Below are 27,985 nucleotides of genomic sequence, written 5' to 3'. Positions count from 1 at the left end.
GCTTCCCAGCCCTTCCCAGCGCTTCCCAGCGCTCGGCGCCATCACGCCCCGCCGCCTCCCGCTGCGCTCGGCCCCAGGCCCGGCCTCGGGGTCTGCCGGGCGAGGTGCAGAGGGCCTGGGCCGGCCTAGGGTGCGCGGCGCAGGGTCCGAGGGCTCCTTCCAGGCGCCCCCGCCCCCGGCCCTGCTCCCGGGCCGCGCGTGGGCCGCTCCATTGCTGTCGCTGCGTGCAGGCCCGCCGGGTCTAGTGGTCCTAAACATTTCACAATTGCGCTACAGAACTGTTGAACTGTTAAGAACCACTGAACCCAGCGCGCGATCCGCGTCCGCCGCGCTGTGGAGAGAAGAGCCCCGCCGCCCGGGACCCCGGCCGCGCGCCCCGACTCCCGGACACGCAGGGGGAGCGCGGCAGCCGGACCCAGCCCCGACCGACCGACCGCGCCCGACGAGCCCCCGCGAGCCCAGCCGTCCCGGCGGCGCGTCCCCTCTGCCCACGGCCCCGCGATGCCCGGCGGTGCGTCCGTGCGGCGGCGGCCAGTGCCGCGGCGCCTTTTAAGCGGGTGGCCGCCCTCCCCCGCCGCCGGAATGCGCCCGGGCCGCGCCGGCCCGACCGGTTTTTCCGGGCGGGGCGGCTCCCGGGCCGGCAGGTCGCGCGGCCGGTCGTCCGCGGCCCCGGTACCTGCTCGGCGCGCCCACGCGGGGGTGGCCCTGACTCACCGGCCTGCCGGCCCCGCCCGGCCCGCTGCCCCCGGCGCCCCTGGGGTCCACGCTTCGGGCCCGGGAACCATACCCGCACCGTCCCGCCAGGGACCCGGGGCGCCCGGGCTCACTGCGGGGAGGTGGGGATGGCAGCCGAGTTGGTGCCCAGGTGAGGACCGGAGCCGGCAGAAGCCCGGGACCCGGGTACCGCCCATGGGTGGCGGGAGGGCCGGCTGGACACGCCCATCCGTGTCCCTTCTCACTTCAAAGGGAACTTCGTGGGAGAGGGGAGGAAGGGAACAAATGGAAAGTGAAACTAGAGGGAGGGTGAGGACGCGCCGGCAGGTTTCTGGTTCTCAGACCCTGTCTCCTCCCAGAGGGTAAGGAGGGCAGCCCGGACCCCTCCTCAGAGCCCACGCTGGAAGCCCCATCCTGCGCCCACACTCCCCACCCTGGGCGGCAGGGGAGCCAGGGCACAACATTCCTGTCCCCGTAGAGCCCTGGGCCGGCACCCCGCAGCCCCGTGCACCCCGGCCTGCCCACTTTAGTCACCTGGACATGTTGGGGCAGCGGAGCTGCCCACTGGGGGCTAATGGCAGAGTCCAAGCTTTAGCAAAGAGAAAATTTGGAGGGAGGTGACCCCTAAAGTCCTCGGCCCAAACCCTGAGCCACTGGTGCGGCCCGGGGGTGGGGGGGGGCGGCGGGCGGTCACCATCGTTTGGCCAAGTCCAGGGTGGCCACACAAGGCCGCGCCACCAGCTGCACCCCCGTGTCCCCTGGGCTCGGGAGCCCAGGCTGGTCCCAGGTCGGGGTGCAGCCACCGAGGTGTGACGGACCCTCTAGACCTCGTCACACACGCTGTGTGCGGTTTACCTGCACCAGCACCCAGTAACGTGAGTAGCAAAGGTTTCATCGTTTCCATTTGCAGTTGGGGAAACTGAGGCTCAGAGAGAGGCAGTGACTTCTCAGAGGTCACACGGCGCTCCATGGTGGAGCTGGGACTCCACACCCCACATCTCTGCTGAGTCCACAGGCCTGAGTGGCAGTGTGTGTGGGCAGGAACTGGGGGGAGGGGGGACAGAGGTGTGTAACCAAGACAATGAGCTTGGGCGCTCCTGCCCCCCCACACACACACGCACACCCCCGTCACTGCATGGGCGGAAAGACCCCACCTCTCCTGTCCCCTGTTCTCGGCCCTGGTGCAGCCCAGTCCGGGGCAGACCTCTCCCTCCACACTGCCACTGTTGCCGGCACCAGAGGGGACTGGTAAGAGTGGAGAGGAAGAGGTGACCAGTACCAGTGCCTGGGGCCCCCACTCGCAGCAGGAGGTATTGAGGTGTGACCTGTAGCTGGGGTGAGGGCGGCCCTGACTGAGAAATCTAAGGACGGAAGACACTGGGTAAACGTGGATAACGGCCTAAATGAGAGATGTTTCCCAGCGATAACCCTGGGATCCCAGTGACAGGAGATGGGCCGTTGGGAGCCGGAGCGCCATCCCAAGTGAAATCACTGGGTGCGAGCCACGCAGCTCCGGCCCCTCCGAGACCCCGAGGGGGTCTGGGCGCCTTGCACGTGTACCCCGCCCTCGCCAAGCTCGCCTCACTCCCGCATTTCCCACCAGCCCGGCGACCTCTCCCGCTGGCACTACCTTCAAGAGGTGAGGAGGCCGGTGCAGTGCCAGGCGGGCTGGTAGCCCAGCTCTGCCACGTGCCTACCTGGGACCCTGAGCACAGGCCTGGGCCTTAGTTTCTTCAGCTGTAAAGTGGGAAGGAAGATGGGCTGGTGCCCATTCGGGGGCGTCGCGGGATGGAAGCTAGCTCCCGGTAGGTGACCCTTCAACTTTGTTATTCGCAGGGCTACCCCCGCCTTGCGCGCTGGGCAAGGAGGGCGGCCCCTTACTCCCCTGCTGCGACTTGGCCACTCTCTGAGGAATGGCCCTGGGGAACTTTCCAGACAGATGTCTGAGACTTTCCAGAGCTTCCTGGGACACCTGCCCAGTCCAGGAGCCGCTCACTGTGGGGCTCTGCATCCCCCAGGTGTGGGGAGGGGCCTGAGAAGTGGGGGCCTGGAGGGGAGCTCCCCGCATCCGCCCCGCTGGCAGAAGCCTCTCCCCTCCCCTCGATGACCCACTTGGGGAAAAGCCAGTGCAGCGAGTGCTCTCGCCCTGGGACACCGGGTTCCAGTGGGCACCCCTCCACTGGCCGGCTTTCTGGGAGGGAGGGCCCATGTGGGGTAACTTGAGGCAACGCAGCTCTCACGATCTGGGCTCCGCGGGGCCTGGGAGACGCGCTGAGTGTGGCGTGGCCGTGAGCACAGGCTCTGCCCCATCCGGTCCCCCGTCCCTTGGCAGCAGAGCCAAAGGGGATGGCTGTGTCTGGTGAGCTGCTGTGTGCCGGGCGCCACGGAGGACGTGGGGATGGGTACCGGTCGTGGGATGCGGAAGGTGCTCTCCAATTGTCCAGGTGTTTGTCCAACGGTCCTGCCGCCTCTGGCCTTCTGAGGGTCCCAGCCCACCGGCAACCGCAGGGGCTCCCGGCTCTGGAGCCCCAGGGCCCCTCTTCCCCCCAGGCCCCAGCTCACTGGGCTGTCGTCAGGGTATGGGGCCCCACCACGCTCGTGTGGTGTCACCTGTTTGTGCAAGACCCAGGCACACCCGTGTCTGGGCAAGATCTGGAAGGCTGCCAGCCCGGGCCTGGGAACCGGGCTGAGAAGCCTGGGGGTGCGGGCGGAGCCGCCCCCGGCCCAGCGCCTCTGGGAGAAGCTGCATGGTGGGTGCAACGGAGAGCTCTTTAGGGTCACCTTTGCCCTCATGCTGGGCCCAGCGGCTTCCTGAGCCCCCAGCTCAGGGGCCAGACGGACAGATTGAAGGCAGTCCTTACGGGGGCAGTTAGAGAGGGGCCAAGGTGGTGGGGGACCTGGAGCGGGGAGGCTCCTCACGCCCAGCAGGGCCGGGGGCGGGGTGGGGGCGGGAGGCCTCAGGCCAGCCCAGGCCCAAGGTCATGCCCTTGTCGCCCCACCGGACTGCTTCCGGTGCTTCCGGTTCAGGCCGTGGGTCCAAACACCTGATTTCAGCCCCAGCGGGGCCTCTGGTAAGGCACTGACACTGGCCTCAGAGAGCCACACCCACCAGGCCCGGGCCTGCCCTGCCCATCCCACACCTGCGCACAGCAGGGCGCTCCCACCCACCCAGGCTCCCCAGGATGGGCCTGGCTCATAAGAGGCAGCAGGTCTCGTGCTACCAGCAGATCAGGGGCTGCAATGAACGGGGCCAAGGGGCCGGCACACCGCAGAGGCCCCTGTGAAGAACGGATGAGGGGCACCGGGAGAGGTAGAGAGATGGTCTCCATGAGGAGAGTTCAGCAGAAGCAGATGTGGGTGGGGGCTGCCTGGAGGAGGTGACCCCAAGCTTCAAGAGGAGGTCTGGGAGGAGAGGAGATGGGGCAGAGGTTGTCTGGGGAGGGAAGAGCCTGCCCACCCCGCCCAGGGGCCCACACTCACACTCACTCCTGGTGCCTTGGGAAGGATTGGCGGACCGTCCCTCACCCCCAGGGTGCTGAAGACACGCCCTTTGACCCACAGCCTGGGGCCTGACACCCCACACACACACCCACGGTCCTGGGACCCAGACAGACCCACTGGAGCCGGGCTTTGGAGATCTCGGCAGGGAACGGCCCTCCGAGAGATTTTATTGCCACTCGACCCAACAAAGACCTTTAGGCTGCATTGTGCAAACAGGATGGGGAGCAGCTCCAGCAGCGAGGAGGGGGCAGGGGAAGGGGGCGCACAGCACAGTCAGAGCCACAGGGGTGGGTCTGCTGTCATCCTTCCAGCAGGTCTCAACAGGAAAGAATGGCTTACGCTGCAGCAGGACAGCTTCAGGTTAGACACCAGGCAGCACTTCCTGACAATGGGAGGTCTCTAGAGGAGTGGAGGCCCAGGTACTGTATGGGGCCAGAGCAGACAGACAAGCCCGGGCACCTGTCAGTGGGAAGCAGCCTTTCACAGGGGAGGGACCCAAGGACCTGAGCAAACCCAACCAGCCTGGAGGGTTTTCTGGAAGGCCAGCTGATGGGGTGGGGGTGGGGAGTCAGCTGGAACCTGGCCCACCCAGCCCAGTGGGTGCTGGTCCTGCTGGGGTGGGGCAGGGCGGGCAGGCCCCCTCCAGGCTCGGGGAGCTTCTTGACCACGGCTGGGGCCTCCAGTAACACGGCAGGGTGCGCCATGGGGCAGGGTGCACTATGGGGCGGCTTGACAGGACGGAAGCAGGGGGTCTGGGGTTGGCCCTCCCTCCAGGCAGTTTGCAGCTTCCCACAGAGGGTGCGCCCCACCCACAGGAGGGGCCCTGCAGGCCCCACTGACTTAGACCAGCTCTGTCCCCAGGACACAGTCCCCACCAGGTCCAACCCCACAGGGGGGTGGGGGACTTACTGGGCCCAGGGCCTGGTCACCAACCCCACCCTGAAGGCTCTGCAGAAGGGCCACCACTTCCAGGTTCCCAGCTGCCTCTGCCTGCAGGGTGGGTGAGGGGGAACGCGGGAGGGGCTGCCTCAGGGACTCGGACCAGCAACCTGGCCCTGAACCCCGCCTCCCACCCCCAGTGGCCCACCAGGCTGCCCTCCCACCCACGCACCAAGGACCCCATGACTCCTCCGTTGCCCTTGTCCCCACAGGTCTCGGCCCTGGGAGGGAACCTGGGACAGGAAAAGGGACAGCCCTCCCACCCCTGTGGTTCCCGCACATGAAGTGCATCCACCCGGAGAGCAGGAGTTGGGCATTTGGGAAGCGGGAGCCAATGGAGCTGTCAGGGAGGCCTTCCTGGACGAGGTGGCCTCAGAGGGCACTGGCAGCACTCACGACATGCAGGGCGCTGCGCCCATCATAGCCCGGCTGCCTCAGGTCGGCCCCTGCCTGCCACCATGCCCGCAGGCCTTCACAGTCTGCCCTGGATGCCAGCCTGGGAGGGGGAGTAGAGGACGGGGAGCCGTCAGAGACCACCGGGCACATGTCCATCTGCCCACCGGCACTTTTGCAAAGCCAGCCCCCAGCAGCTGACCCAGCAGTGCCCGAGCCCTGGGGCGGGAGCGCAGGAGTCGCTGCAGGCCAGCTGACGGCCTGGAGTCTGGTTTCACCCAGCAGGGGTGACTGGGACTCAGGTCAAGGGTGCACACACGAAGGCACACGCGTGAGGATGCACGCACGTGCACACCACACACACCCCACCGGCTGAGTGCCGCCCGCCAGTTTCACATTTCACAACACAGCTCTCCCTGGCGGGGCCCACAGAGGCAGGCCGCATGGGGGGGTCCTGGTAGGAGGGGGCCTGGGCCTGCCTGCCCTAGGGAGGTGGCGGGGGACTCACAGCGCACCTCCCGGGCCCTCGTGGGGTCGTCTGCATCCTCCCTTTGCTCTCACCCTGGGACCAGGCAGGGAAGGGGTCCAAGCCAGGTGTGCTGGCCAGGACTGCCGGGCGGAAGGGCCATCCCCCAACGGGGCCCTAGGGACTCCCTCTGGGTCAGGAAACGGCAGCAGCAGCCCCCAAAGCGGCGCTGGGTCATCCCTGAGGTGAATCACGCTGACGCTGAGGGCGCCACCACCCGCCCCGCCCCCAGATCTGCCTGCAGGCCTCTCGCGCTGGTTCCCACACACGCTCACCTCCTGGAAGAGCTGGCCAAGGGCCCCCCACAAGTCCAGCCAAGCGGCTCAGGTCGGATGACCCACTCCCGTGGGAGCTGCTGTCACCTCCCCCCTCTGCCTGTTGCCCCATCTGTCAACGGAGCCGTCGAGGCCCACCTGGGGTGCAGCTCTGAACCAAGTCACCCCAGAAGTCCCTTCAGAGCCAAGACCCTCCCCGCCTGGGCCCCGCCACCATCCCGCACATCTGAGACCCCCCAGCCCCGCCCGCCTTAGCCCTGTCGGTGCTGAGAAGAGGCAGGTCAGCCAGCAGGATTCGTCCCCCCAGGGACGCTGCACTCCAGGGAGGGAGGGGCTGAGGCCAGTGGGCTCTCTCCACCCCACTGTGTCTAGGACGGGGGCCTCCAAGGCTCGGGGGTGGGGGGATGGCCGGTGGGGACGAGGGGGCCAGAGCTTCAGGTCCTCTTCCTGGAGAGCAGGCAGCCACCCCTCCTCACACCACAGCAGCCACGGTCTAAGACACTGCCCTTGTCACCCAGCCCACGCCTGGGGGCTCTGACTTCCAAGGCGCTTCCGGCCCCCAGCCTGCCCCCCCCTCGGCCCCTCCCCTCCTCGAGGCCTCAGACCTGCCCAGGGCAGCCCGGGCTGGACACAGGAGGGGCTGGTGGGCAGGGCGGGGTGGGGGGGAGCCACGGGGAGGGTCCCGGGGACGGAGGAAGGAGCGGAGGCTGGCAGCCCTGGGCCTGCCCCCGCCCAGCCTACCACCACCCCTCCCGGGTCTCAGCCTCCCCAGGTCTGCCTGGTGGCCACTCAGAGCGGCTGGGGTCAGAGTCCTGCTGGCAGCTGACAGCCGAACGCCGACCAGGGCAGGGTAGCTGCTGGGCCTTGGTGTCCTCCCCACGGGTGAGAGCTGCCGACTGCCCTGCCCCCACCCCGTGCCCCCAACCTCCCCAAACGCAGCCCAGGCACCCTCCCAGCCGACCCCTCCACGGCCCTCCTCTACCCACACACACGCACGCACACTCTCACACGCACCCCCTTGCTGGACTGCTCCCTCTCTAGGAACAAACGCCACCCTCAAGTGCTCCAAGGGCCCAGCGGGTGCACGATGGGCTCTCTCCCCTCTGAAGCCCGCGTCCCAGGAAGCACAGGTATGCCTGCGACCCTCACCTGCAGAGCTCTGTCCCCGAGTCCTCCAGTTCCTGGGGGGACAGGCAGGCCCCAGCCCCCCGCAGCAGCCCAATGACACCCTGATGCCTGCCGTGAGAAACAGCGTGGTGACCGCCTGCCCGCCGCAGCCTCTGCGAGACGCCAGCAGGGCCTTGTCCTGTGCCCAAGACCAGGAACCCACCCTCCCCAGACTAGGGCCACCCCACCTCGGTCCCCAGCACCCAGACCCACGCCGGGGGGGCGGTCAGTCAGCCCCGGCTGTGCAGCACCTCCGTCCGCAGCACCCCCGCCAGAGGCCCCGAGGCCCCGCTCTGGGCACCTTCGGACGGCCCACCCTGGAGGAGTCTCCCTGCCGAGCTCACACCCGCCAGGGCCGAGTCTGGGAAAACGGAATCCCTTGGGCCAGTAGTCTGCCCTTGGGGATGGGGTGGGCATGAGACATTGACGGAAGAACGTGGGCGTCAGGCTGGCCCGGAGCGGGGCCCAGAGGCCTGTGGGTGTCAAGGCACCGGCTCCGAGCCCAGGAACAGAGAGCACAGAGCCCCGAGGCTGCCCCTTCCCCAGTTTGGGGGTGTACCATCAACTGCATGGTCACCCCACTTTTAGGGAGCTGGGGAGGAGAGTGGGGCCCCCCCACCCCCCCGGAGCCCTCCAGGGTGAGGCCAGCCCCTCCAGGGCACAGCAGGGCCCGCTGGGGGGTGAGCCGGGAGACCAGTTCGGGAGGCGAGGGAGCTGCCGTGACAGCCAGCTGGGGACGAGCGGGTGGGACCAGGACGGGGTGAGCTCACCACGCTGCCACCCACACCCAAGTGTGAGCCGCAGAGTCTCCAGCCAGATCACCCGGCCTGGGCGCCACGGGCACACCCCACGTGCAGCCCTCCCCCTCGGTCCCCCACCTGTTCTGAGAACCCTTTGATGCTCCCAGGAGGCTGGGAGGGAGGGGCTACCCCGCTGCCCACTGCCCCAAGGGTGAGGCGCCCTGGCCCAGGGCTGAGCCGAGCGGTCTGGTGGCCTGGGCTCTGCATAAGACTCATGAGACCCCCAGAAATGACCCAGGGTCCTGCAGGCCGAGAGCCCCTGGGGAGGGCCCGGGCCCTGGCAGACGCTAAACCGAGGCCAGCTCTGCATTCGAAACAGCAAGACTACGAGGGATGGGAAGCAAGGCCTGTGACCCCCGTGTCCCAGACACACCCTCACACCCGGGCTCCCCAGTGCGCTCACACACACACGTATGTGATGGCCCTCCCAGCTGCCGGGCAAGGGACGGGGAAACAGGTGGGAGAGTGGGCCCGCCCCTGCCCCTAGGTCTTCCCAGAAAGTTCCAGGCCTCGGAGCAACGTAAGCCCCTAGAATGCAGGGCCAAGTGGCTACCAGGCCCCACCCGTGCCCATCCGCCGTCAGAGCAGGAGAGGCCTGCCCCTCGGAGAGATGCCAGGCGGGCCGGGGAGGACAAGGAGACGGCCGCCCCAGCAGAGGACACGGGTACAGGTGTTCACCAGCCCCGATGCCTGCTCCTCCGGCCTCGGCTGGCTGGCTGCCCGCCCGCCAGGCCCAACCCCAAGGGAAGGGGTCAGAGCCTGTGACCCCGGCTCCCGGGTGGTGACCACCAGCTCGTGTGTTTTCCTTCACGTTGATCCTCACACAACCCGCCCTGCAAGGTGCCGCCGCCCCAGCCTGCAGTGCGCGTCACAGGTGAGCACACAGGGCGGCCCCTCCAGGGGGCCCCAGCCTCTGGCCTTGGCTTCAGGGCAGGGGGCCTCTGCTGCTCCTTAGAAGGAACCAGACGTCAGGTGCCCACAATGACTACCCAGGGCCCTCGGGCCTCAGCAAGAGCTCAGCTCTGCAACTCTCCACTTGGGCGGGGGCCCCCAAAAAAACCCAGGCTGGGGCCCTGCCCTAAAGAGCCAGGATTTGTTGGATGGGGCCAGCTTGGGGGACCCCCCCACTAGCATGCATGCTGAGCCTGGCCCCTTGGGGACCTGTGCTCACCAGCCCAACGTCTGGCACTATGTCACCTGCTCTGTACCTGCTCCATCCCAGTGCTGGGTTGGGGGTTTCTCCCCTTGCCCCACCCCCAGCCCCTCAGGTGGAGGACGGAGGGAACACACATGAGACCCCTGTGCTCTGTAAGCGTTTTCCTTTTCTAGAAATTCCGTGCCAGGGTCTTGCCGGGCCTGCCTGGCTCAGCTTGGTGGTCACCTCCAGGAAGCCCTCCCTGACCACCCTGCCCAGAGTCAGTCCTCCCAGTCTGTAGGGCCCAGCTGGAGGTGGGCGAGGCTCCGGGAAGCAGGCGTCCTTGGTCCTACCTGGCTGTGCCTGGGGGTGCTGTGTGACCACAGGCACACCGAAGGCCCCCTCTGAGGCATTCCTGTCCAGGCCCTGCCCACACATCCGCCACAGTGCCCGCCCCCCCCAGCCCAGTACCTGCCCCTCACGGCCAGCAGCAGCGGGCTGAGGCCATCCTTGTCCCGTGCGTTCACGTCCAGCCCTCTCTGCAGCAGCATGGTGACCACCCCAGCCTGGCCCCCTCGGGCGGCCGAGTGCAGCGGAGTTTGACCACCAAAGTCCTCCAGGCTCAGGTCACTGCCCTGGGGCGGTGCAAGGGATCACCAGCCACTGAGGGGAGGCCGGACAGGGCCAGGTAGGCCACAGGGAAGGGACAGGGTTGGGGTGCACCCAGGGGGGCCTGACACAGCCACGTGCCCCCCTCGGCTGCGGGGAGGTGAGCAAGCCCCGGGACAGGCAGTCCTGCCCACATCTGGGCAGCGCCCCACCCCCCGGGGCCTGGTGCAGCTGGAGCTGGTCCCCGAGGGCGGGCAGGGTCTCACCAGCTCCGCAAGCACCTGCAGGGCCTCCAGGTCGCCGGCGTGGGCCGCGGCGCAGGCCAGGCTGGGTACCAGGGCATCTTGCACGTCCTCAGCCTCCTGGGGTGAGGGGCGCCGCAGCACCTTGGGACCCCTGCCACTTCCTGGGGTCCTCACCACCCCCAGGAGTGGGCAGGGCCAGGAGCAGGGGAACAGGTGGGCAGAGGTGGGGCGCAGGGCCCGTGGGAACCCTGCTGGCCCACACACCGCGCCGGCAGTGAGTCCCAGGATGGGGTCCAGGGCCCCCTCAAGTCTCGACATGGTAAAAGGAAGGGGCTAGGCACCACATCCGAGGCCTACTCGGGACCCCCAGCCCTGGGAGCAAAGTCCAGGCAGGACACAGGCCACCACCTGGCTCTGTCCCATCAGCTGTGTGACCGGGGCCTGCCACCCGCCCGCTGAGACCCACGTCCTCGCCTGCCTCTCCTGCGGGCCAGGAGGCAGGGGTAACTCATAGGGCACCTGCCTGGGGGAGGGTGGGAAGGGGTGCCTGGCCCCCCCCAGCAGGAAGGGACACTTGGACCCCGTGCTGGGGTCGCCTAACAGCTCCCCAAGGCTCCAGACGGCTGGGGGTCCCATCAGAGGCCCCCGTAGGCATCCCCGCGCCAGGCACCATGGCGGGGCCTGAGATCTGGAGTCATTAAGGCCCGAGGCATCCACTGTGACGACAGGCCGCACACGTCTGGCTGCTGCCCATCCCTGGCAAACAGGTTAAGTTCCTGCCACTCTCCACTCTCCCACCCTCACTCTGCAGAGGGGAAACTGAGGCACGTGGTGTGACCCGGGTCAGCAACGGGACACAGTGCCCGTCTCCTGCCAGGCGCACCAGGTCTGGACACTTCTCCCAGAGGCCAGTGCTGGGGGTGGTGGTAAGGTGGGGCACCAGGAGGCCCCAGTCACCCCCGTGAGCCTGGCCCAGCTTAAATCTCAGATCCCAGGCCCTAAAGCAAGTCCTCGGTCCCTTCCTGGGCCTGGGCACCCTGGCTGAGAAAGGGAAGGAGCTCCAAGCCTGGCCCCTCTTCCCAGGGAGACCCCAGAGCAGACACCTCTCTCCCGCCAGCAGCAGGACGGACGGAGCGCCCATGCTGCCTGAGAGCACCCCCCTCACGAGGCGGCCCTGCACCAGGGCCAGCAGGCCCGGCCCGGCTGCCCACCGGGTGAGCGGCCACGTTCTGAGCACCGTGTGCACGCTGCAAGGGCCCCTCTCGACTGCCCGGCCCCTTCCCACACGCTGGCCCACGAGTCCCTGCAAACCCTCCCCACTGTGGCCCCGAGCCCAGAACCAGTTCGTGCCTGGTGGTTTTCTGCTCCTGGCACCAAAATGCCAGGGGGCGGGAGCCCATCCCTCAGGGACCCACCGCCCAGACCCCCTCGCCCACGCTGGACAGTACCTGGCTCAGACTAAGAAGCTGGGCGACCCCGCGGCCCAGCGTGCTGCCCTGCAGAGAGGGCCGGAGCTCATCCGTGGCGGGCAGCGTCATCTCCCCGCGCAGGTCCCTGGCCAGCAGCTGCCGGTGGGGGGGGCGCACGGAGACCCGGGCCAGCTCCATCAGGGCCCGGGCCCAGCAGCCCAGACAGACCTCGCAGGCCAGGCACCCCAGACCCCGGGAGAGGGCTGCCCAGGGCCTGAAACTCCTCCCTCGGGCTCCATGCCTGAGGCCGGAGCCTAACCCCAGGCAGAGCCCCACACCAGGCCAGCCCCACCCTCCAGCCCTCCAGCTCAGGGTCTCCCCGGGCCCCTGTGGCCTCTGCCCAGCCCCAGGGCCCAGGGACAGCCGTGTCTGAGGCCAGCCTGAAAAGCAAGAGGGAGGGGATACCCTGGGACAGTTTGGGGATCCTTAGCCCAAGCCAGACCTGGGGCTCCTCAAGGGGAGGACAGGCAGTGCCCGGGCTTGGGGTTGGCAACCGATCGGGGGAGCCCCCCCCGTCCTCGCCCCACTTCCAGACCCAGGCACACATCCCCCGGACTGGGCCCCACCGCCCACCAGTGCAGGCCCAGGTCCCCAGCCGGAGGGGCACGCACCTCCTTCCTGCCATCCAGGCTCAGGCCCGGCAGGCCAAGCACATACGACAGCTTGGCCAGGGCCGCCTCCGATGTCATGTCGGAGCCTGAAATGGTGCCGGCTCCCGCCAGGGCCTGCAGGAACGGAGGCACCGGCGGACGATGGGGCACGGGGTCAAGCCAGACTTGCCCCTGCCCTCCCTCCCAAGGCCTCGGTGTCCCCGCCCCACCGTGCCAGCACCATAGTCCGAGGTGACGGCGCCCTGAAGGCAGTGGGTGCAGTTGACGATGACTAGGCCTCGCTCAGCTGCCTCCCGCAGCTCCTGGAGCAGGTCGGGCTTGGTGGGCCCGTTTCCCGATCCGAAGGTTTCCAGGACCACGCCCTTTAGGGGGGGCTGCAGGAAGACCCGGACCTGTGGGGGCCGGGAGGCGAGGGTGAGGGGCCTGGCTTCCTGCTCCAGCAATGGGACCAACAGGCTGGCCCTGCACCCTCGGTGCCCGCCACGCTCCCCAACACATCCCCCCAAAGGGAACCTTGTCCCCTTCTAAGTGTTAAGGCCACAAACACCGTGGAAATGGGTCAGAGGTCACAAGGAGCCAGCTGGAGATGAGAAAGGCCATCAGAGGTCTCACGGAGCGAAGGGCCCCCATCCCAGCTGGGCCACCACACCGCCCCTCCCGGCCCCTGGCCCCTCCATCCGGTCCAAAGCTCTGCCCCGTCTGACACACAACAGGTGATGCTCCCAGCAAGCCAGTGTGTGGGGAAAGGGCCCTGCAGCTAAACACACACACATGCAGGGTTCTGCTTAAGCCAGGGTGCTGTCCGCACGTCCCACGAGGCTGCAAGGCTCCACTCGGAAGACAGAGGACGGGGGCTTCCCTGGTGGCGCAGTGGTTAAGAGTTCACCTGCCAGTGCAGGGAACACAGGTTCGAGCCCCGGTCCGGGAAGATCCAACATGCTGTGGAGCAACTAAGCCCGTGAGCCACAACTACTGAGCCTGCGCTCTAGAACCCGCACGCCAGAACTACTGAGCCCGCAGTGCCACAACTACTGAAGCCCACGCTCCTAGAACCCATGCTCTGCAACAAGAGAAGCCATCGCAATGAGAAGCCCACACACCGCAACGAAGAGCAGCCCCCGCTCGCCACAACTAGAGAAAGCCCACGTGCAGCAACGAAGACCCAACACAGCCAAAAATAAATTAATTAATTTAAAAAAAAAAAAAAGAAGAGGACAGGGTCTGGGGTTTACCTCAAACAAGGATGGTCCCCTCAGAGGCCACCCTGCGGGGACACCTGTTGCCCCGCTCAGCCGTGCCCTGTGTCAGCACAGAGGCCCCAGGGCTGAGCACTGTCTGTCCCTGAACCTGCTACACAGGGGGAGCCCAGAGGCCAAGCTGCTGGCCTGTGCAGCAGGCGTCCAGCCCTCTGGCTGTGCCCCACTCAGAGCCTTTCAGAACTGCCATTGGCTCCCTCTGCTTCTCCAGGTAGAGGCCAAAGGTGAAAGCAGACCTGTTGCTGGCAGATACCCGGGAACGGGGAGACTGGAGACCAGGACCCGCTGCCGCTGGAGCCTAGGTCACCAGCAGCAGGCCCTGCCCCGACAGCCCGGAAGTCCCCGTCGAGCGAAGCCCTGGGGGTCCCGTCCCCCCGCCTGAGCTCAGCGCAGCGTATGGCTCTGCACTCCCCCAGCTACGGCACGTTCTACAAAGACTTCACAGGCCGGCATGCTTTCCCAGAAGGAGCCTGTGCAGCTAAGCCCCACTTAGGATGGCAGCCTCGTGCAGTGGCCTCTGGCTACTACACGACGTAAGACCCGTGCGTGGGATCCGGCCACCAGCCCCCGGGACGACCCTCATCTTCGAGGGCAGCCCTCACTGGAGCACGCCTCCAGCAAAGCCCGTCTGTCCCCAGCGCCCTGGGAGGGGAGCAGCTCCAGTTCACAGACTGTGGCCCAGAGGTTAAAGGCAGCCCGATGCCGGGCCACCCCAGCTACAGCGACACACCTGGGAAGCCACGTGTGTCGGGTGGAAGAGGGGGCCGCAGTGCCCCGCCGGTCACAGCACTGAAGCAAGCGTGTTCTGAGCCCCTGCAGCCCCGCACTCAGTGCCAGAGACGCCCAGAGGCGCTTCTACCCGAGACCCCTCCATCCAACTGGCAGCCCAGCGTCTGGGCCTGACTCACTGGGCAGGACGGAGGCAGGCGCCGTGTCCGCCCCAGGAACAGCTGGTGGCCAAGGGGTGGACGGCAGGGACCACCAGAGCGGCCACAAGAAAGAGCAGAGTCCAGGGCCACACCCCCTCAGCCTCAGAGGAGCCCTCGGAACCCGTGCTGTGACGCCCGCAGGGACAAGCCCAGGTCACAAGTAAGGTGAACGGGCTGAGAAGGCAGCGGAGGGGCTGCAGGTCCCAGTGACACGACGGTGGGGAGGGGAGGGGGTACAGGAGGCAGGCATCGCGGGGGCTGGGCCGGGGTCCCTACCAGCGTGGCGGGGATCCCGGGGTAGAGACGCAGCAGGCCCACGTCGCGCTCCATGCCGCCGTGCACCACCAGCCGGCCCTGCCCACGGACCTTCCGCACCAGCTCCCGGTTGACTGCGAGGACAGAGGGACCGAATGCACACCTTCCGGCCACCTGCAGGCCACGGCCCCGGCCTAGCCTCCCCGGACCCCCCGGCCTCTGTCTGGTGCCTCCGGAGTCCCGTCCCCTGCCCCCTCTCCCAGCTCACTCAGGCGAGGGGCGCAGCTCCAGCCTGAGCCAGCCCCCGTGGCGGGCGTGGGGTCCAGGGGGCGAAGAGGACCCTGCAGGGACAGAGGCCTCCAGAGCCCAGCAGGCCACGCCAGTGCAGGAGAGGGGAAGGGCAGGTGGAGGAAGGGCCTTCCAGGCAGAGGGCATGGCACGTGCAATGGCGAGAAGCACAGCAGACGGGGCAGAGCTGGGGGATCACCAGGAACCTGCAATCCTGGGTCCCAGGAGCGGTCAGGGCGGCATCCTCTGACCAGCCAGCCTCACGAGCCCCTTACTGGGCACCGCCCTGGCCCACGGCCCAGCAAGTCAGTGAGTGAATGAATGACTGAGCCTTCTGGATCCCTAACCTTTGGGGAAAGGAAACCTCCATCTCATTCACCCCAAAGTCTCAGAGGCCTAACGTGAGCCCAGCCTGCTCTCCACGCCCAGGGCGGCTCCTGAGCCCCGTGGAGCGTGAAGGGGGCAGTTCCGTGGGGCCAGTGCCTGCCGTGCCGAGAACTCCCCAGACGATCAGCCTCTCCATGGGTCTAAAGGCTGCTGCTCTGCGGGGACCAAAGGCCTCCCAGGCCTTCTGCTCCAGCCATGGGCAGGGGGCAGGCGTCTGGGCGGCAGGCCTGGCCTTCGACCTTCAGGAGCCCGGCGCTGAGCCCAGGGTCAGGGTCCCGTTCTCTCGGCCCCTCGCACATGGCAGCCTCGAGCAGGCAGAGGCCCCATTGTCCAGCCCAGGGAAACTGAGGCCCAGGGAGGGAAAGGGCCTTGCCCAAGGCTGCCCAGAGTCAGGTGCGGAGCCCGGAGGGGAATGTGGGCTCCAGGGCCCCCGCCCAGGGCTCCTCACCAGCCCGGTCCCGTGGAGGGGGTGCAAGCCTGCGGGCCTCCTGCTGTTCCCACCAGAGCAGTTCTCATACGATAATAAACTGAGGAACGTTCCAGACACGTGCTGCCCTTTCGCGGGGAGCTGGACGGGTGGGAGACGCGGGGGCTCTGGGGCATGGGCTTGGGAGGAGGGCAGCCGCAGCATCCGTCAGCAGCGAGAGGCGTCCTTCAATTTCGGGCCCCGGCCCCAGCTGGGCGAGCAGATAAGACGGCGGCGGGTGGGAGCGAGGCCACCAGCCAGGAGTTATGGCTGCAGAGGGGGGTTTACGGAGACAGAGCAGGCCCACGCCGCCCCGCCCAGCCAGCCCATCCCCCTCAGAGTCCATGGGACCCCAAGTCCTTCCACCTGGGCCTACTGGACACCAGGGGACCGCTGTCCCCATGCGCAGAGGGGCCGAGAGGAGGGAAGGTGGTGTGAGGACCACCGTCCCTGCTCGTTCCTAACACTGCCACCGCAGGGCCACACAGCGGAGCCCACGTGCACAGGGGACACTGGGTTCCACGTCCCCTTCAGCTGCTGGGACCCCGCTGGCCCGAGCCTGTCGGCCTGACTCCCCCTCCCTGGGGCCACGGCTTCTGCACAGCGAGAACCTGGGGCTCCTGGAGGCCCGGTGTGACCGCACGTGCCTCACCCACTCAGGGAAGGGCAGTGCCAGCACCCACCCCCCACCCCCCACCGTGCACCCCTCCTTGCCCGGCACAGCTCCCCCACCGAGCCCCGAGCCCCTCGTCTGTGACAGCCTCACAGAGGGGAGGGAAAACGCAACAAAAAGCAGTGAGAGGGCGCCGGCCGCCCCAGTGCTGGTAGCAGCCCCCAGCCCCCGCCTCCCCAGGGGCCCCGCCGGGCACACGCCTGGCAGAGGCTGGTGTTTCTCAGCACCTGGTGCCGGGACCAGCCCGGGACCCTCACACACCACACGGGCACCCTGGCTGGGGGGACACAATCCTCCTGGGATCATGGGCTTGGGGGTCCAAGGGCGGCCTCTCCTCTCAGGGCCAGCCTCAGCCCCGCGCCCGGCCAGCCGTCCAGCCCAGCCCGCACCAGTGTGCCCTGCACCTCAAGGCCGGCGCGGGCTTGGCGTGGCACAGGTAGGGGCCTGGGGATCCAGGGTGAACTCCGCACCTGCCAGTGGGCTGTGTCCTGGGAGCTCCCCTCTGAGCCCCAGAGAAGGTGTGACTCAGCCCCCACGGGGGAGGGAGGCCTGCACAGCGGCCGCCCCCTCCTTCCCGCCCACTCCTCCTTCCTCAGCTGGCTGGCACTGGGGCAGGAGGGGCTGAGCGCCACTGCCCACGACAGCAAGGAAGCGATCCATCTGCCAGTACCAGCACATGGGCCACCTCCTCCAGGAAGCCTTCCTGACTCTGGCCCCGAGAACCCGGGCGTGCTATACACACCTTAGATGCACCAACCGTTCTGGGCCTTACCAACCCCCAGGCCACTCCAGCAAGCAGGGTGGGTGGGCAGGGGGAGGGAAATGCAAGGTAAGACCCCCAGAATGAAGTCAGGGCTCGGGGCCGCAGTGCCTCCCTGCATGGTCCTTCCCTCCTCCTGCTGTAGCCCCACAACCGCCTGGCAGAGGTCCTGCCCGCCACCACGCCTGGATGCCCACGTCTCGAAGGCACAGGAGGAGACACGGTGGGGGGGGGGGGGCGAGGGGGCAACATGTAGACGGCAGGGACCAGGCGGACAGCAAGGCCACCGGAGCGAAGCCGTCACGCCGCCTCGTGGAGGGGCTGGCCATGCCCACGGCCGGAGGGGGGGCGGGGGACCCCGGAGACACCCAGGAGAGCGGACATCCTGGGTGGAGAGAGTCTCCACGGCCATGAGGGCGGCTGAGTCGGGTGAGGCCTGAGCACCAACCCCGCGGCGCTCGCCGAGGACTCGGCTGGAGACGGCTCCTCACCAGGGCCGGCGTCGGGGGTCCCCTGGGGGGAGGGCTCAGGGTCCACCACCCACGGGAGGCGTCGGGCAACCCCAGGACGGGGGCTGGGCGGCCTGAAACACCCCTGAAAGTCCCCAGGACGAGGTCGCACTACCAGAACCATGTCCCCGGGAGGCCGAGGCGAGTGGCAGAGCCACTGACCGTCACTGAGGGACTCCTGGGCCTGGGGCCACGTGGCCGAGGGAAGGCACACGAGGCTGATCGCCCAAACTTGGCCCCTCCCGGGATGGCCCCCCGGCTCCGAGCAGGGGTTACCTGCTGGGGCCTCCCCACTCTGAGCAGCGCCCCCCGGCCCCCGGCTTCTCCGCAGCCCAGGGCAGAACCCCGAGCCGTGCACTCCCACCCAGGAGGCCCCGCACGGTCCCCACAGCAGCTCCCTGCACGCTGTGACACGACGTGACCCCTGCTCACTTACTTGTGACATCAGCGCCCACGGTGGCCAGAGGGGGCAGATTGGGGGAGCAGAAGGCCGCAAACCTGCGCGTGTCCACCTTGGTCACTCGGTTGCCCCGAAACAGCTGGTTCTGGAAGAACAGGCAGACCTGCGGGGGGCGGGGAGCAGCTCAGCGCCGGGGAGCCCCCACCCTGCTCAGGAGCTGTTCCCGTGGGGCGGGCTGGGCACCTCGGCAGTGAGACAGGCCCTGATGGCGTTCCATGAAGCCCCTCCCCAGGGCGGGCGACCCCCTCCCAGGGCTCCTCTCCCCGTCCCCTGAGATGTGAGGGGGGATCTTGTAAATGCCTCCCTGTGTCACCACGTGACCAGGAAAGATGAAGAGGAAAAAGAGCCCGTTCCAAAACCAGTACGACCTACTGATGGGAACGTGCACACGTACATATGCACATGGTATAAACAAGTATACACCATATCATAGGCATGAGACAAATATACGTAAACCACACATATATGCACATGACCCGGAGAAATCCACCACACTGTCAGCAGCAGATGTCTCGGGGGGTGAGAGGCAGCGACAGTTTCCTGCCGCCTTCTCTATTTTCCCATTTTCTCTACGGTGTACTTCACGTTCAAGGGGAGAGACAGATCTTTAAACCCTTCCAGACGCGCCCCCGTGTGTCCCCCTGAGCACCACACCCCGAGTCCCGGGCCTGGGTTCCCAGGAGCCGCAGGAAGGAGGCAGGAGGAGGTACCTCGGGGATCACGTACTGGCCAGCCAGCAGCAGGGCACCCAGCAGGTTCTCACGGCCATCGTTCCACAGGGCGTGGATGGGCACCTGGAGGAGAGGCCACGGAGAGGAGAGGGGCTGAGGCGCTGGCAGCGTAGGACGGAGCCAGTGCGGAGCCCGGGCAGGGGTCCAGGAGAGGGGGCAGGCAGGCTCGGGTCGGTGGGGACCGCTGCTCAGGGAGCTGCACCTGCTGGCCATGCCAGTCTGGCCCGCACCCCAGCGCCCTCTGCTCCCCGCAGGCCCCAGTGCCCGCTGCCGGAGGCCGGCCAGATGGGCTCCTGCCCAGGGACCCGCCACTGCCCAGCCCAGCTCCCTGGCCCCGGGGCACAGAGGCCCTGCTCCCTCACTGCCCCGGCCAGTTCTGGACCGGGTGGCCAAGGGCTGACCGTGGGTGGACGCGATGGCCAGAAGCCTCACGCAGGACCTCCGAGCACCAGGTCCCAGGCCTGCTCCCGCGTCTACGTGAGGGCCAGTGCCCCCGGGGCTGACTCTGACCCGTACCCAGATCCCCACCACTCCTGCCCAGGAAGGCAACAAAGGGGTGTGCAGACGGGCCGGCTGGGCAGGGGTGGGCCCAGGGCCTCCAGAGGACGAGCCCTGGCCTGGGGCCACAGTCCTGGGTCCTCAGAAGGGGTGTGGCAGGGGGCCAGCAGCCCCGCGCCTGGAGCCTCAGTCTCCCCTGCGTTATAACAGGGACGCTTCGTCAGGCCCGGCGCGGGGGTTAGAAGAGCACGAGCGCGATCCTTCCCCGGGGCCGGCAGTACTCAAAACCCTCCCCTTCATCCCTTGGGAGAGGCCTGATGGCGACCTACACCCAGGGGCTCAGGAGGGTCTGGGAAGGGCCAGGGTCAGCCTGCACCCCATCCCTCCACTCGAGCTCCGAGTGGGACGTGCTCGGCAGCAATGGGGTGTCTGCAGTGAGGCCCTGGGTCTCCCCTGAGTGGGGCCGCCCCACTGTGACACCCGCGGGGACCATGGACAGAGCAGGGCAGGCAGCCAGGTCAGCACCTGGCAACGGGGTTTCCCGACCTCTGACCCCGGGGAAGGCTCTCCAGGGCCTTGGGGAGGGCTGGCCCCGTGGCGCCACCGCAGGCAGCCTCTGACGGGGGTCCAGGCTTCCCCCACCACCCCCCTTCAAATCCAGCAGTTTTCTAGAATATTCCACCTGTTGGTTTTGGGGGTTGTGCTGGGTCAGGGTGAGAGAGGAGGGGGTAGCATGCGCCCAGGTGCCCAGGGATGGCATCGGTGGGAACCACAGTGGGAAGAGGATGACAGTGACAGAAGGAGGGCAGCTGGACAAGGCGGGCAGCAGGCTGTGGACCCACCAACAGGGTGGCAGGGCTGGCACCAGGCAGGACCAGGGCACTGACCAGCGCTGGCCGGCTCAGGCAGAGCAGGAACCAGCTCGGGGAGCTGCCGGACCGAGCAAGGAGCCCGGGGACCCACCTGGGCCCCCAGCAGCGCTGAACTGCCCTGTGGCCTCAGGAAGGCCCGGACCTGGTGCCCACTGGGCAGCCCGGGTTCTTACCTGGGCACCAGTGAGGATGACGGTTTTCTGCAGGTTTTCCAGCATGAAGGAGAGCACGGAGGCGGCGAAGGCCATGGTGTCGGTGCCATGGATGACCACAAAGCCATGGTACTGCCCGTAGTGTCTCTGCAGGAGGGGCGGCGAGCTCAGGCAGGCCTGGCCTTCGGGGCCACCAGGAAAAGGAAGGTAAGGGCCCCACATACAGCTGGAGGGACCCGGGGAGGTGCCAGTGGGACCCGGGTCACCGCTGGCCGGGGAAGCGCGCTGGAAATGGAGCTTCTGCCTGGAGTCCCGGCGCCCGTGCTCTCCTCGCGCCCAGAACAGCCTCATCCCGTCCCCTCGGGCCTCCCCGTGACACCCCTAACCCACGAGAGAACTCAGGTCGGGGTCTCTGAACACTCTTATCTGAGGATGGGAAGGTCTGCCCCGTGCAGTGCCCGGTCTGGGCTCCCGAGCACACTGGTCAACTCGGTGCTCCTGGAGGGCCCCTTGCACACTGGTCAGCTCGGTGCCATGGAGGGCCCCTTGCTCAGTGACCACTGCCCCTGGGGCAGCAGGGGCTGAGGGGTGAGCAAGCCTGCCAGCCTCTCGGTCCAGTGGGAGGGCCAGGCGCGGACACAAGGCACAGCCAGTGCTGGGAGCCGGCTGTGATGTGGGAGGTGGAAAGGATGCCCGCAGGCAGACGTGGGGAAGGTGCCTCCAGGCACACAGGCCACCTCTGCAGGGACGCAGCCCCGGCCACCACCTCCTAGCGGGCAGCCAAGTCTGGGCCTCAGTGGGCAGCTGGCCTGGGTTGTGGTTGCGAGGGGCACAGTCCCGGGAGACAAGGGGACCTCAGGGGACCATCTCTCGCGGCCCATTGAAAGACCAAGCCAGGCTGGGCCCGTAGCTGCAGGGGAGCCGAGCCACGTGGCGGGCTGGGGCGCCCTCTGCTGGCCACACAGTGAATCTGCGCATGGCTGGCCTCTGCGGCCAGGACCGCGGCCCTAGGCGTTCAGAGAAGCGGTCGGGCCCCAACTGTAGGATGCTGCTGGCCACAGAGCAGGGAGACTGCCCCAGAGCACGGCTACGGACATTCAGAGACACAAGGGCCGGGCCCAGGGCCGCACGCGGTCCCAGGCGCTCACCGTGAGAGGGGTGAGGCCCCGGAAGCCGTTCTGCCCCAGCAGAACAAGACAAGTGTGGAACTGGGGCCAGCGTCCTGCTGCCAGGAAGGGGCAGGCTGTGCAACAAGCCTCTCTGTGGGGAGCGGGCTTTCTTAAGGGAGGAAGGTGAGAAATGGGGTCCCTCGATGCCCACCCTCACGGGTGCAGGTAAAAGGGCCTTGGGAGCCTTGCAGCTGAGGTGCGACCCACTTGGCTCCTGGCCCCAGCCCCGCCCACACTCCCCCGTCACCTCACCTCAATGGTCTGGGCAATCTGAACCCACTCAGTGATGGTCATGTCACTGGAGTCGAAGAGAGGCTGGCACTCCAGCACCGTGTACATGACCCTCTGCTCGGGGCAGGCGGGGCTGGCAGGCCTGCAGGAGGTGGACAGCAGGCTCGCACTCTGCGCCCGCCTGCCTGCTCACTCGGCGGCCCCGGTCCCTTCTGCCCAGCCAGGCCCCCGCACCCAGGGCCGTGGCCGTGGGCTCTGCATCCCCACCGGCTCCCTTCCACTCGAGGCCCCAGGAGCAAGGACCGTGGTCCCGGGAGGGGCCAAGGACAGGCCAGGCCAGGTTGCTCCAGAGCAGTGTCCCCTCCCCTCGGTGAGCCAGGACGACCCTGGGAGGAGGGCTACTGGCAGGAGGGAGGTCAGCGACCGGGAGGGCAACTCCCCGCTCAGCCGGCCAGCAGCGAAGAGCAGCGGACAGCCTGGGCCACAAGCTGGGAAACAGAGGGACCGTCACAAGGCAGGGCACCTGGGCCAGCCCTTGCCTCTCCTATGGGCTTCAGTCCCCATGGGGCTCACTTGAAAGGGGGCTGTAGTCAGTTCTAGAGCCATCGAAATGGGAGCCCGTGGGGACAGCATCCTCTAGCAGCTCGCCATGGACACACTGAGAAGCCACAGCCTGGCAGGCGCCAGTCTCAGGATGCCCCCCACCCCATGACAGCTGGCCATCATCCCTGCCCGGGACCCCCAAGGAGCCGACACTCACGGCAGCACTAAGGTGTCCTCGGGGAGGCCACAGGCCTGGGCATGCCCCTCATCGTGGAACATGGGCAGTGTCCTCAGAACGGCGGCCAGGCCCTTGCCAGGGACGAGCACTGCAGGCGGGGTGGGGCAGGGAGGCGGAGTCAGAGGCTGGTAGCCACCACCAGCACCGCCCCCTCCACACACACCCTCCACCACCGGCCCCTCCCTCCTCACTGGGGGCCGGGCCCCAGCAGGGGTGGGGGGCTGGGAGCTGGCTGGGTGAGCTCTGGCCCTCAGGGAAGTCAGAGGCTGGGCAGACGGGCCTGCAGCTGCCCCGGGCCCTGGCAAGGATGGGCAGCTGCCCCGTGTCGGGACTGCTACTCTCACCCAGACAGCCCCAGGGCTCCGCCACCGAGGCTCAGCGGGCCCTGGCCCTCTCACAACTCGGACACCTGTGCCCACTCTTCTTCCCCCACTTCCCAGAACGTCCACACCGCTCTGCCCGTGGACACGCTGTTGGCTCTGCCTGGAAGTCCTCTATTCCTTTCCGCTTCTCACCCAGCAGGTGCTTCATCCCAGCTCAGGATACCACTTCCAGGAAGCCCTCCTTGATGTCCAGGTGCTGGTGCCATTCCCACACGCTCCCCGTTACCGTTTCTCCCTACGTGGACTGTGTGTGACACCTTCAGGGTCCAGCCCAGGCCCTCTGCCTGCAGCCTCCATGTCCAGAAACATGCATCAAAGGAGGCACTGGGCAGAAATGGTGTGTGTTCTAAGAAAACCCTGAGAAGTCACAAGTGTTTCCTGGAAACAAACAACTCCTCAGCAAAGGCTCCCAGAAGAATCTTTGCACTGGGGCCCTGGCTTTTTGCCCCACCCTGCTCCCTGCAAGCTCCGTGACCTTGGTCAAGTTGGCTAAACTTCTCTGGGCATGTGCACCCCTCACTGAGGTTCTGTTGGGCGTCTCCCACGCGCCTGGCTATGTCGAACACCTGGACACAGAGGTGAGAACAGCAGGGCCCCCCCTCGAGAAGCACCCTTGGCTGAAACATGTAAGACCTTCAGGACCAGGGTCAGTGGTCACCCTGGGCGACGACATTGCTCCCAGCCTTCACCCCTTGCCCGGTGTATCAGTCTCCTGCTGCCGCGTAATAAACTGCCCCAAGTAAATCCCAGGCCCAGCTCTTGCCAACCCCAGTAAACACAGTTGCGTTGGCCCAAGGATGTCGTGGTGCCGTCTCCCCAGCCAGAGAAGGAGACCCAAGGGGGAGCACCTTGAACAGCCCCCCAACCCAGGAAGCGCCCTTTAGGGGCTCCACACGCTTTGCTGCAGGAGTGACGGGGCTCAGTAGACAGAGGGGACATCGTGTGTGACTGCCAGCCCGGCCACCCTCCCGAGACGCCTGAAGTGTGACCAGGACACACACCTGCCTCCACAAAGGTCTGGACTCACCAGCCCTGACGGCAAGGAGGCCTGAACTCCGGACCCTGGGCATTGAGGGAGGCTCAGAGCCACCCACCCTTCTGCATCAGGCCCCCAAAGGTGTCCCCTCCTGACCCCCGGGACCTGAAATGCAAAGTTTTTGAGGCCGTGATTGAGTTAGGGTCCTGAGATGATGAGATGATGCTGGCTTATGCGGGTGGGTCCTGAGTGCCACCACTCACATCCTTGTAAGACAGAGACGGAAGAGAGCTGACACCAGAGAAGGCCGTGTAAGGACAGAGCAGAGACACGAACACACCGGCCGGCAGTGATGGAGCATCTCCCGAGAGATGCTCCTGCTGCTCTAGGCCCCCGTTTGCGGTCATGGGTCAGGGCAGCCGCAGGAAGCCCGCACGCCACTCTTCATACTAGCTGCCCTCCCAGTGGGTGTTACTGGGGTGTCCATGTAAACCTGGGGATCTGCTGACGGGGCAGGTGATGTGCACGGTCGCCTCCAGAGCGAGGCTATTGCTAGTGGACAGTGGGACACTGGCTTCCGGGGACACCCCACGCCTCGGGGCGGCAGGAAGGTGCAGGGCCAGCGAGCCCCACGCGGCCCAGACCCTGGTGTCCCCGCCTGGGGAGCGTGTGGGTGGACAGGCAAAACCAGCCGAAGAGAAGGCTAAACTCTCCTCTGTTCTATTCGCTCTGTGCAGAATTCTGCCGACACATCATTACACCAAGCAGCCAAAAGTGTGGGGAGAACAGCCTGGAGGGAGGGTCAGGAAGTCAACGAACAAAAAATATTTTTCTGGGATTTGTAACGTCCTTGGCTTTTCAGAACTAGCAGTTTGTTGTGATTTCCTTCGTCATTCTAAATAAACACCTGTCCCCCCCAAAACAAACAAAAACAAGGGGACTTCCCTGGCAATCCAGTGGTTAAGACGTCCACCGCAGGGGGCATGGGTTCGAGCCCTGGTCGGGGAACTAAGATCCCACGTGCTGCTCGGTGCAGCTAAAAAAACTAACAACAACGAAACAGACAAACAGACAAACACACACCTGCTTTTTCATCTAATTCTGATTTTGCAAATTGTAGTCTCTTTCTTAGCACGGGCCCCCAAGCCTCAGGCTCTACAGAAGCAGAAGCCGCCCTGCCCGGGCCTTGTCCCCAGGCCGTGCAGGCAGGGAGCTGTCCCTGGCAGCGGCTCCACGAGACCCACTCATCTGTAAGGGCCGTCCCAGGACAGTGAACTTGTGAACGTGTGGCAACTCGCTCAGGAAGGGGGTCTAGGCCAAGGGCGCAAGAAGCCATGGACGTCACCCCTCCGGATGAGGCTTGGCTGCCAGGCCCTCTGGTGGCCTCCTGGGATGTCCTGGCACCTTCAGCCGCCAGGCTCCGAGGCTCTACTCACCCTGCTACGCCCGCCAGGAGCCAGGCCCACCGGGACGCTCAGGGCGTCAGGGCTCCTCGGCCGCGATGTGGCTCGGCCTTGGGCTTGGGGTTACCTGCTGATACGGGATTCACGATGTCCCTTGTGACATCTTCCCCAAACTCAGAGAGGGGGTGGGTGGCGGGCGTCCCTAGCTGCCACGGCCTCTGCCCTCCCGTCACCATCCTGACCTTTGGCAGAGTTCACGTGTGGGGCGCCGAGTGCCCTGCAGGCCACTGTTTACCAGCAGGCGCAGAAGGGCTCCCAACAGCGACAATCTAAACAGCTTTGCTGTGGCCGCCCCTCACCCCCCCTCGTGGGCCGGAGCCCACATCAGCAGTGCCAGGCGAGTTAATCATTGATGCCCTCCGCCCTCCGGATCAGAATGCCCCGGGCAGGAAGGGCCTGGAGTGTCTGCGTCCCCCCAGCCCCCAGCTGGGCTCAGAGAGGGCAGAGGCCGGCAGAGCACGGCGGCCCACCGGGCCCAGGCCTGGCTCCTCCATCCATCTGGCTCCGTCCCCAGCCTGGGGTGCTGTCCTGAGGTCTCGTGGATGACTCCTGCCTGTCTGTCCTGTCCCACCACACCCCGTCTTTCTAGAGTCGGTCTCCAGGTCACCTTCCAGACGTGGGAGTTTACATCCTCTCTGGAAAATGCAGCGCCTGGGAGAGTGAGCCTAAGGGGCCCCGGGGAGGTGGGGGGCTGTGAGGGGACACGACGCAGCGCAGGTGGGATCCAGGTCAGAGTCCACCTTGTCCCTGCAGCCTGGACCCTGGAGAACAATGAGTGAGCTCAATGGAATCCCAGCAATCACAGTTGGCCAGGTGCCAAGCCTGGAGGGGCAGCGACAGGGGTGGGCCAGGGCCCCAGACAGTCCAGGGATGCAGACAGGGCCAGCCACTCCCTGCTCTCTGCCCCAGTCCTGGGGCAGCACAGGGCAGACTCCCCAGCAGCCCGGGGGGAGCAACTGGGGGGGGAAGGGTGTGAGGGGGTGTGGAAACCATGCTCTCCATCCCTGAGCGCCTCCAGGACAGGGCTCTTTGGGGGTCTGAGTCCTGGGGCCCAGCACAGAGTGGGCCTCAAGAGACGTCTGCGAATTGGCAGTTGGCGTCGGGGGGTGGCACGAACAGGCCCAGAGGACCCAGCAGCAGTTGCTGGAGCGAGAAAGTGCTAGTGGCATCTGGATAGCTGCTTCAGTGGAAACGGTGGCCAGGAGGGGGGTGCTGGGGAAGTGGCCCCAGGACCAAGAGCAAAGGCGACCGTCCTGTTAGCACGGGGCAGCTCTGGCAAGTCCCCCGCTGTGGAGCTGGCAGAGGATCCGAGTAGGGGGACACTCCAGGGCCAGGTGTGGGGTTGCCCCAGGTGTGAGGACAGCCCGGACAGGCACCTGGGGCCAGGGAGGGAGCCCGGGGGGGCCTGTGTGGAGGGCACAGACAGTGTCCGCTCTCCCGGGAGCGCTGGAACATTCTGGAGGTGTGTGCAGTCCTCTTCCCACCCCTGCGGGGCCCAGGCTCCCCAAACCCGGTCCCTGCCCGAAGGTGCTCTGCCCGGCCTGGGGGCACCCCTGCCCCAGTGGCCCGCAGAGCTCAGCGCCCGGCCCAGCAGTCACTGCCTCGAGGACCCACTCAGGCCAATGTCACAGGGGCAGAGAAACGAAACGCCCAACCTGCCCGGACTGCTCGTGCACGTGAACACTTCCCAAAGGTGTCTGGTGCCCGCTGCCCAGCCGAGCCCGGGCCGGGAACAGCGGGAAACGGCTGGGGTCGCCTTGCAGCCGCTCGGTGGTCCCCAGTGAGGGGCCTCGGCAGACTCTGAACACCTGCCCACCGGCTTGTCTGTGCGGGGAAGGGCGCTCAGACAGACGCCACGGTGGTCGAGGCTCGGCCCCGGGAGGAGCCGACGACAGCGCGGGGGAGAGGCTGTGCCCCGGGGCGGGCTGACCGCCCACCGGGAGCGGCGGGGTCAGGTGCGCGGCCCTGCGGGGCCTGGAGACCCCCGACAGGCCAAAGGGCGAGCGGACGACCCCCACCCCACCCCCGGTGCCCGGGCGCCGGCACCCACTCACCGCCGCGCTCGCTCCGCATGCCGATGGTGCCTCCGGTGTAGATGGCCAGGAGCCGCCGCTCGGGCCCCGCCGCGCGCGCCATGCCCGGGGGGACCGGGGGGACTGACGGCAGGCGGCGGGGCGCGCAGAGGGCTGCCGGGGGGAGGGGCGGAGCCTGCCGGGGGCGGGGCGGGGGAGGGAGGGACCTGCGGGGGGTGTGGAGGGACCTGCCTGGGGGCGGATACTCGCCGGAGGGTCGGGGCCTGTCCCGGGATGGGGGGAGGGGTGGGGGAGGGGCGGGGCGGGGCGGGTCCGGTCCCGGGTGGGCG

General features: G+C 67.2%; 2 protein-coding genes across 38 annotated transcripts; one reads left to right on the top strand and one right to left on the bottom strand.

The window, feature by feature from the left end:
- LOC113627716 (translation initiation factor IF-2-like) lies at positions 1-25,172 on the top strand. Of its 37 annotated transcripts, none has more exons than XR_003435694.1 (4): positions 1-865; positions 4,530-4,575; positions 7,112-7,230; positions 7,390-9,935. XR_003435694.1 is itself a non-coding variant. In XM_027120734.1 (4 exons), exons 1-4 carry the CDS (start codon positions 502-504, stop codon positions 8,800-8,802), a joined length of 738 nt encoding a protein of 245 aa, XP_026976535.1. In that variant the 5' UTR covers positions 1-501; the 3' UTR covers positions 8,803-9,935. The 37 variants fall into 37 exon arrangements, 3 of the variants coding, with proteins under 3 accessions (XP_026976535.1, XP_026976533.1, XP_026976536.1); XR_003435683.1 differs by having other exon boundaries at positions 5,367-7,230; XR_003435692.1 differs by having other exon boundaries at positions 4,527-4,575.
- ASPG (asparaginase) lies at positions 5,030-27,759 on the bottom strand. Its single transcript, XM_027120736.1, has 15 exons — positions 27,678-27,759; positions 22,781-22,889; positions 22,042-22,153; positions 20,642-20,767; positions 19,078-19,161; positions 18,344-18,470; positions 14,846-14,958; positions 12,594-12,776; positions 12,385-12,498; positions 11,753-11,869; positions 10,326-10,421; positions 9,922-10,085; positions 7,498-7,584; positions 5,551-5,650; positions 5,030-5,205 (listed from the first exon to the last, which is right to left on the bottom strand). Exons 1-15 carry the CDS (start codon positions 27,757-27,759, stop codon positions 5,056-5,058), a joined length of 1,764 nt encoding a protein of 587 aa, XP_026976537.1. The 3' UTR covers positions 5,030-5,055.
- Positions 27,760-27,985: the final 226 nt, after the last annotated feature.

Source organism: Aethalodelphis obliquidens, unplaced genomic scaffold, assembly GCF_003676395.1.
Source record: "Aethalodelphis obliquidens isolate GAN/ISIS:26980383/991018 unplaced genomic scaffold, ASM367639v1 scaffold21, whole genome shotgun sequence".
NCBI lineage: Eukaryota > Metazoa > Chordata > Mammalia > Artiodactyla > Delphinidae > Aethalodelphis > Aethalodelphis obliquidens.
Note: the sequence above shows the minus strand (reverse complement) of the source record. Positions and strands in the feature narration are given on the sequence as shown.